The 9,423-nt window shown below is 35.8% G+C and overlaps 1 protein-coding gene across 1 annotated transcript; it reads right to left on the minus strand.

Moving 5' to 3' along the window:
- Window positions 1–3,018: 3,018 nt before the first annotated feature.
- Window positions 3,019–8,625, minus strand: hadh (hydroxyacyl-CoA dehydrogenase). The gene is made up of 8 exons (XM_077246174.1): window positions 8,418–8,625; window positions 6,028–6,156; window positions 5,746–5,903; window positions 4,521–4,647; window positions 4,279–4,368; window positions 3,743–3,815; window positions 3,530–3,646; window positions 3,019–3,450 (listed from the first exon to the last, which is right to left on the minus strand). The coding sequence occupies exons 1-8, from the start codon at window positions 8,529–8,531 to the stop codon at window positions 3,332–3,334; spliced, it is 927 nt and encodes a 308-aa protein (XP_077102289.1). The 5' UTR covers window positions 8,532–8,625; the 3' UTR covers window positions 3,019–3,331.
- Between the last annotated feature and the right edge of the window lie 798 nt (window positions 8,626–9,423).

Consider the following 9,423-nt stretch of genomic DNA (forward strand, 5'->3'; position numbering starts at 1 on the left):
ATATTAATATAATATATATTAAAAAGTGTTGTCAATCGATTTTTAAAAAGTGACTAAAACACATTTTTCTGTTAATAAGTAAGTTTGAAGGGTTTTGGCTTGATGTGAGCTTTATAAAGCTGTCCTCGTGGTTCTGAACATAATATACAGATGATGTGATATATTATGTAGGTGTGATGTCATTTATTCACTCAGTCGGGTCTCTATGGGCATCGCTGTAATGATGGCTGTCTGCCAGAAACTCAAACACAAAGTGACCAGCGGCCTCAGAACGATCACCACAACAGGGAAGACGGAGAAACGAGACAAAAATGGCTGTTTGAAATGGAAAGTCGTGTAGTAGGAAACTCTCCACTGTTCCCATGAAGTATCCAGACGGCGGGATTCCCAGGAAGGCCTCACCGTCCGGGGGAAAAAGTGAGTAGGAAAGCTACAGTAGGAAATAATTTATTTGCAGCTGCCACTAATAATTAACATAATGCAAATAGATTTAAAAACCCATTTTAAAGACCTGCATGTCGTAGTCATTGTATGAAGATGTTTATCATAATATTGTACTTATTCTGGACTGTAAAATTAGAGATGCAGGCCTAGTTTTGAATGATAATTTAAGAAATCAATGTTTTGAATGTTTCCATAGTTCCATGTGAAATTTCTGAATAATAGCCTATTGATGTCAAACCTCTGTTGCTGGCCTCTTTTTTGTCTTTAGTCCAAGTTTGCAACAGCTGGAATTACATGTCTAATGTAAATGCATGCAGTTAGGACTAAAAATATATTCATGAATTCTCCAGAAGGCAAAGTTCTTACATCAATGTGATGATAGTCCACAGTAAGAGCTTCTTGAGTTCACTGTAAAGGGCCTTTTTGTAAGAAACTAAGAAGTCAGATTGTTTAGTAAAAAAAATCAGCAAACCAGCTTTCAGAAGCACCAAAAGTTCATATAAAGCATAAATAAACATTACTCATGAATGTTATTTTAATTATTCATAGCTTCAGCTAAAATGCAAGATTTTTTCAATGAGTTTTCTCTATGATTGTAGATCATGTGCATACAGTGGCTACAAAATATATTTGGGGACATTAAAATCTGCTAAGTTTTAGCTTGAATAGTGTGCTTGTGCTGTCTTTAACATACATTTTTTTAAGAGTGAGCGGAGTGTCCATATAGTTAAGGACAATGTACATGTAATTTTGTTAATTCCTTGATATTTGCTTTTTGGAAGACTAGATTTATGCGCAGGGAGCGCATTTACATCAGATAACACATTAGTTAAAGGGACAGTTCATCCAAAAATAAAAATTCGGTCATTATTTACTTGCCCTCAAGTTGCTCCAAACATGTACGAGTTTCTTTCTTCTGCTGAACACAAAAGAAGATATTTTGAAGAATGTTGGTAACCAAACAGTTGTTGGGCACCATTGACATCCATAGTAGAAAAAAAAACCCAAATACTATGGAAGTCAACGGGGCCCCACAATCGTTCTTCAAAATATGTTCATTTGTGTTCAGCAGAAGAAAGAAACTCATACAGGTTTGCAACAACTTCAGGGCGAGTAAATGATGACAGAATTTTCATTTTTGGGTGAACTATCCCTTTAAGATCTATTGTTGAGAGTGAACTTAGTTTGAATTAATGAAACAACGACCTCTAGTGGCTGAATGTTGTAATATGAAGTTTACCGCGCAACATCATTACTCTAATAATGATTCACAACAACGAAGACCATACCCGTCAAGTTTTGGATTTGAAAATAAGGGAAATTTGGACCGCGAGCAGTCCCACCACCCCAAACCAAGCTCCAGTAACGTTATCCCTTACATTTTCAGACAAGTGTTATAGCTTAAATGAAAACACAAAAGGGTATATATGAAGAGCATTTATTTTAAAGGCTTATTTGCATATTTTCTGTTCATATAACATTGCTTGTCTCATTTACATTTTATTTTCATTCCACACATTCTTTTAATTTCATATTGCTTTTCTTTTACAGCTTTTCTTTACATGTCACATAACTTTTATTTACTCTTTTAGTGAGTTGTTGTTCAAATTTGTTGCAGACTTTGCATTCTTTAACCTGTTAGGCTGCAACCCCACTTTTGAAAAATCCTCAGAAATGGCATACCCAAACTGAAACAGATAGCCTACAGTTCATAAACACTTTGCACTAAAAGCACAAGTATGATCTCATTTGAAAGCTGACACCTGGCAGTTTATTGTAAATGTAGAATTAATTATTGTCATAATGAAAAAATAGTTATTAATAGCTACAAAGTTTTGTAAAGTTATTAGAAATGTATTTTGTATGAAACATCTTCAAAGTTTCTGAGAATACAATAGTGGTCAAATACTGAAACTTGAGTGTTATATCTTAATGATGTATAGTTTGTCAAGGTAATAACATTAAATATGATAGTAACTTTGAACTATTTAAACAAACAAAAAAACGCTTCAGTGTGTCGGCGCACTGGCAACGGTTAACAGGTTTTAAGAAGCTAAAGTCGCAGTTACAAAACGCGTGACTGTCCCCTACCCTGCTCCTCTTCAGAAAATAAATTCGCTGTCCCATTGATCGCGGTATTTACATGCCTTCCGTCTCTGTCGTAGCGTCCACCATCCGTCTCCGATTTTTTTCTTTTTTCCCCCCGCGTTGTCACTCATCATCTGACCTCACACACTAACCTCGCGACAACTGCCACCTACAGTACCCACAGTACCTGTAGTAGGCTACTGCAGTTGGCAGTTATCGCGTGGCTAGTGACAGAGCTCAGATTGGGGATGTTTTTTTTTTTATCCGCCCGGGCCATTATTATTTTTTAATAGCGCAGGTTAAAATACGGGAGATTTACGGGAAAATACTAATACGGGAGGACGGCGGGAAAGAAGGGTTAAATACGGGACTTTCCCGGCCAAAACGGGATACTTGACAGGTATGACGAAGACAATAAAAGCTTGTCTCCCTGCTAATATTGATTGATGTGTGTATATGACAATGAATAATTACAAAACAAGTTGAAACATTTTCAAACCTTTTAATGTGACACATTCAAAGTTCATAGAATCATAGCAAGGCACTAGATGTAAAGGAAGACATTGCTGTCTTATAAACCTTTCATGTTCCGATTGATCTGGTCCAGAATTTCATACAGAACTTCCCTGCGAAAACTGGTGCATCTGATCACTCTAATTAGGTTTCATTCCTGACTATATACATTAACATTTGCACAATTCATAAAGTCTTTCGAGGACTAGCTTCTCAGTCCAGTGCATTTCATTGACAGGTCATTTGTTGTCTGTTTATAAGGTGAAAGGCTGGTAATCTTCACTTGTTACTTGTATTTGTAAAATCCCTCGCCAGTTTTCTTGCCTAACTTGCCCTCTGACACCAGTTTGTTGAGCAGGGGACTGGTGCCAAACAGGGGGTTATCGGGGTCCATCGCATGCCAACCTAAACAAACACAGAATTAGAAATCCTCAACACAATACTATTACATTAAAACTGGGTATAGTCAATTCAAAATGCTCACCGTCAATAATAAACTTTGAAGTGTCCAATCCAACATAGTCCAGAAGCTCAAACGGACCCATAGGATAACCAGCCCCAAGCCTCATCGCCACATCAATGTCCTCCTTGGAACCGTGACCTGAGAAAAATATACAGCATTATGAAAACAAAAAAAATCTGCACCAGAATATGTTTTGGTATCCGTTCATCACCCTTGACTGCTTCACACACGTACCTCTCTCATGCAGTCGTACGGCCTCCATCATGTAAGGAACCAGCAGACGATTCACTATAAAACCTGGAGTGTCCTGAGAGGAGACAGCAAGTGGAAGCTTTTCAAATCTTCAAATCTCTAACCACAACAGGAAACTCAGGCTACAATTTGCATGGCCTCAACAAAATTAGACTGTAGAAGATTGAAAAAAATGTTGCCTGGTCGGATGAGTGACACGAAGAATTAAAGCAGTTCTGAAGGCAAAAGTGGGTCCAACCCGGTACTAACAAACAAAGCGTGAGTGTATATAGTCATGTGAAAAAGAAAGTACACCCTTTTGAATTCAATGGTTTGACGCATCAGGACATAAATAAAAAAAATTCATGTTGTAATATATCATGTTGTTGTTGTTCATCTGAGGTTGTATTTACCTAATTTTAAGACCTGCTATAGACCAGATGATTTTTTATTAATCTCCTGATATGTAAAACCATAGAATTCAAAAGGGTGTACTTTCTTTTTCACATGACTGTAATGGAAGATTAAAGAATGCTTACTTTGCACGAGACGGGATGCTTCCCCAAAGCTTTGCTGAACTCAAGGAGAGCGTCAAAAGTCTGTTGGCTTGTTGCTGGAGCTTTAATCACCTGAGATGAGACAGTTAGTCAAGTCAAGAGAATAAACCTACTCATGTTTAAGATATTCAATTCAATGCAAGCTTCAATATCTTGAACAGAATTTGACATTTGTATTAATGCGGATGGTTGTGCAGTGAGTGAATTTTAATTTGGATCCAAACCTCCACCAACTTCATCATTGGGACGGGGTTGAAGAAATGCAGTCCGCCAAAGCGATCTAATCTGGCCGTGGAGCTGGCGATGTCTGCGATCTGCAGGGACGACGTGTTGCTCGCGAAGATGGTGTGTCTGAGGAGAAGACAGACATCAGACTGAGATAACACTGAAACAAGTCCTCTTCAACATTCATGCTAACAAGGAACACCCTTACTTTTAGTGCACTAGAAATGGCTGCCGCAATTTACAAAAAAAAAAAAAACCTCTTATTTTCTCAGCTCTCCAGAATACTAGATTCTGATTGGCCGATCAAATGATTTAGTATAATGATGATGAACAGTATAAGTGACTGTCATCAACATATTTCCTAAATAGCTGTGCTCTTTTTTTCTGGCATAATAGAAATCAGTTAATAATTGTTCAAAACAATCACTTCAGCAGCATATTCTTGCACCTGTTTATTCTGATAAATATAAAAATGGACTTTTATTCGTTTAGTGCATACATAGTCATTGCAATTTGCAATTTTAAAACTACAGAAAAAATGCAATTTAAAAAAATATTTTAAAATGTAAAACAAAACAAAAAATATATATATATATATATATTTTTTTTATTTTTTTATTTATAAAAATGAAAAATATATAAAAATGCAATTTAAAAAATATATTAAAAAATATTATAAATAGTGCTCAAAGGACAACCTATAATAAATAAACACAGCTTTACGGTAGAAACAATATGATATTTTATTATATGCTATGATTATCATATTTATGTGATGGTTTCATTATAAATACGGTGAATTCACCATAAATTGACCATTTAATTCTAACAATATCATGTCAACAAATGGAAAAGTTATCCAACTGTTTTTTATTATGTTTATCAAGTTTATACCCCAAATACCATATTTTCCATATTCTTCAGATATTGCAAAACTGTTGATTTAATTACCTTGAACAAAAAATAGTATTTTGTATCAAAATATCAGTCTCAAAACTATTCTCATTTGCTACATAGATCCATAACAAAAAAAAAAATGGATCAAATTAGCGCAGAATTGATTTTGTGTTGCTGCCTATGATTGCATTAAGGATCATCTAAATATCTGTGCAGAGTGAAAATGCTGCAGTGAGTTTTTGTGCCATCTAGTGGTTACAACCCCGTTGGACCTTTAGCTCTATATTGTTTCCTGAGGAATTGAAAAATGATTTATTTTTTTCTTACTCTGGGGCCACTTTGTCCAGAGCTCCAAACAGATCTTGTTTGACTTTAAGGTTTTCCACAATAGCCTCCACCACAAGATCAGTGCCCTGAACTACAGACGCGGCATCTGAGCTTGTAGAGACATTCTTCAGGACTTTCTGAACGAACGCTTCTCCATCCTAGAGAATGTGAGACAGAGTTATCTTTCCGTGATTTAATGAACGATAGAGCAACATAAGCCATTAAACCTCACATTAAATGAAACTTTGGGACTTAAGTTCATGTCGGTGCTGTCAAACTAACCTCAGGTTTTTCTGCAAACTTCTTCTTCGCCACTCTCTTCAGACTAGCCTCAATGCCCTTTGCAGACTTCTTCAGTATGTCCTCAGATGTGTCCACTAACACCACTGAATGTCCTGTGGATGCAGCAACCTGAAACATTAAAGGGTTAAAAAAGACATTATTGAGAAATATCATGGGCTGCATCCCAAATCACATACTTCCCTACACTGTAAACCAGAATACATTGGCAAAACTCAAAAAATTAAAGGCAATCAGTTGCCTCAAATTTTTTAAGTTAAGAAATTCAAAATTTAAGTAAGCAGAACTTGAAGATTTTTATTTTGTACTCAAACATTAAGAACAGGTAAAATGTATGAGTACTATTTCAAAAAATTCTAACTTGTTAAATTTGCTAACATGTTAACAATAATATAGTATACGCTTATTTCACGCAGCCGTTATTTTGAAATCGAAAGCGAGGCTCCGGTGGTAAGAACCCCGGAAGTAAAGATAAACAACAATGCCTTGGACTACCAACCTGAAGCTGCTGCCGCGATTTACACTATTGGATGTTAATATCCAATATAGGATATGTATATAGTTCGTTCCTACTTCTTTTTTTACTTTCTGGAAGAAAAAAAAATTATAAATGAATTTCACTGTATATAGTCTAAAGTATTAAAGAAATGTATGTACATTTTTAGAATAACTAATTTCTACATTAAACAACAATACGCCATCGCATTCGCGACTCTCCTATGATTAAAGGCGACACTTCCGGTTTTCTTCCCACCGGAGCCTTGCTTTTGATTTCAAAATAATGGCTGCGTGAAATAAGTGTATACCACTTACTGAATCAGTACAGCAATATAAAGCTACACACTTGCTCTCAAACCAAGCCACCGCATACACAACTTGTCACCATGACGGTAACTCTCCTAAAATGAACATTAACAGAAATTCTTCTAAATTAGCATAACAAAACAATCACTACTAAATTTCACACTTAACATTAATCTTGCACAAAAAAAACAAAACCATATTACACTTAATTTCAGCATTTACTCTCCTCTTTGAGTGCCACGGGGAAAGCATGCTGGGTAATAGAAATCCGTTCGTCTAAATTAAAATAAATAATTTCATAAAACTCAAAACACGAAGCAGTTCAGTTTACTTAAAATATATCAGTTCTGTGAACTTGAAAGAAAAAGAAAGTGCTAAATACTCATAAAAGTTAATTTGACTGTACTAATTAGTTTAAAGTTTGTCCTACTCAAAGCAATTAATTATTTGGAGTTAGGGTTTAGTGTACTATATAGTAGGCGAAGACAGTTATGCAAGGAAAGAAATATGTCCAAATTCACAGTACACATAAATGTGTAGGCAAAAAGTCCCAGATGACCTAATACTTTCAGCGAGATTCTGAAGTGTGCATATGATGGACACTTTACTCTCCCATGAGACCACACGAGAGGATTGGCGAAAGTAGTGTCCAGATTACATTCATACTAGAATAGGGATGTCAATTTTCAGAAATTCCCATGATCGATCGTCGTTTAAATTGACGATCAATTAATTGATTAATCATTAGTCTTAATATTCCAATATACATCTGCTGCAGTGGCATATGGCCAACAGCATGACAGGGTCTGCAATGTTATGTAATATGACGGTCCCAATCCTATTAGTCATGCATTGCCGTTTGAGCTGCGTGCTGAAGTTCATATCTATGGCTGAAGCTGAAGACATACTACAGCGTTAATTATTTAATTATTTACATGTTTAGCGGTGCAGCAGCACGCAACGCACATGAACCTGCTTAATCGATGATCGATAAGTTTTATCGATTAAATGGATCGTCGATTAATCGTTAACATACTTTTTAGCTGCCATAAATATTTACCAATTCAAAATAAGTACATACTCAAGAGAGTAGTCATACAGGTTTAAAACGACTTGAGGGGAATTAAATAATGACAGAATTGGTGAACTATCCCTTTAAGCTACTTATTTCAAGCAATTTCAAAATGCATATAAACACACACACACACACACACACACACACACACACACACACACACACTATATATATATATATATATATATATATATATATATATATAAACAAAATAGATAGGAAGGAATACATTAAGCATTAACCTTAACTATATGCAGAAGTGGGTGAAAGGTCACTCTGAAAGTAGAGACAGTGGCAACATGGTGGGAGAAGTTTGCAACAAACTGGCGATATATTGACACCCATCCTGATCATAGCAATGCAACTACAAGCAGCTTGAAACGATAAAGAATAATCTTCTTTATTAACTGTGTGATAGCACTTAGCTTGTAGCCTGGATGGCTACTCGTCTCTAACTCTGCAAATGAATGCAGTGATATTTCTCTTTCGTTACCTGCGCAATGCCAGCACCCATTAGTCCTCCTCCGATAACTGTGACATGTTTAATAGCATGTAGTGCTGCAGAAGATGAGAAGCTCCTGATGTACTGGCGCGTGATGAATGCCATGGCCGCTGTTTCAATAATGACAGACAACACAACAGACAAGCTTCTCAGCGCGTGCTCGAGAACCGAAGCAAGGTTGAACTGATCACGTGGTTTCCTCCTCACGCAATGTTTTGTTTTTTACATATCCTCCTGGGACCCAGGAATAGACTTTTTCCACTGTAGTGGACATTATATTTTAGTGAATTTCTCTGACACCATACATGTCACAGTTTTAGTTTGGATGTCCTGTAAAGAGCACATTCAGGATTTTCAGAGATGCCACATGTTTGGAGGTTTCACCAGGACAACTCCTCCTTGGTCTTTAAAAACGTCAGACATTAATTTAGTGATAAAATGTAGCACTCTAATGGACATATAAAAACATATTGTAATTATAATTTAAATCGGACTACTTTTCAAATTGTATTTTGTGAACCAACATCTCAGGAGAACGTTATGGGTTCAAATCGAAATATGACTTTCTGTTACAGGACAGGGCATTGATTTCATACCAGGACTAAACAGCATGTTTATCAGGCATTTTGGAAGACAAGTGAATAGGGGGGAAAATATGTATCAATATTCCTATGAAATATTTATTATTAAAATGTTGCCAATTATTACTCCCATTATTACACTTCTTTTTTCATGACATGTTGCCCCAAGAACACATTAATATGCAAATTAGATACAGTGTATAGATACATTGTATTGAATGGGAATATTCATTTATGGCGATTTTACCCACATTGTGCATAAAGTAAAATGGTGTTTAAATTCATTCCGTTATATCTTTCATAACATAGTTGAGGATCATCTTTATACAAATTTTTGTTTAAAAAAATCCTTAAACCCAAAAATTGATTGGTGAATGAATAAAAAAAATCCCATTGTTTTTGCCTATACATGTAAT

This window comes from Siphateles boraxobius, unplaced genomic scaffold, assembly GCF_051911475.1.
Source record: "Siphateles boraxobius isolate OS27281-9 unplaced genomic scaffold, OSU_SipBor_1 29, whole genome shotgun sequence".
Classification (NCBI taxonomy): Eukaryota; Metazoa; Chordata; class Actinopteri; order Cypriniformes; family Leuciscidae; genus Siphateles; species Siphateles boraxobius.

Coding starts and splice junctions, on each gene's coding strand:
- hadh (XM_077246174.1), bottom strand. CDS start 8,531: ATGGCATTCATCACGCGCCAGTACATCAGGAGCTTCTCATCTTCTGCA. Junction 4,369..4,520: donor CAATGATGAAGTTGGTGGAG/GTTTGGATCCAA, acceptor GTCTCATCTCAG/GTGATTAAAGCTCCAGCAAC. Junction 3,816..4,278: donor AGCATCCCGTCTCGTGCAAA/GTAAGCATTCTT, acceptor GTCTCCTCTCAG/GACACTCCAGGTTTTATAGT.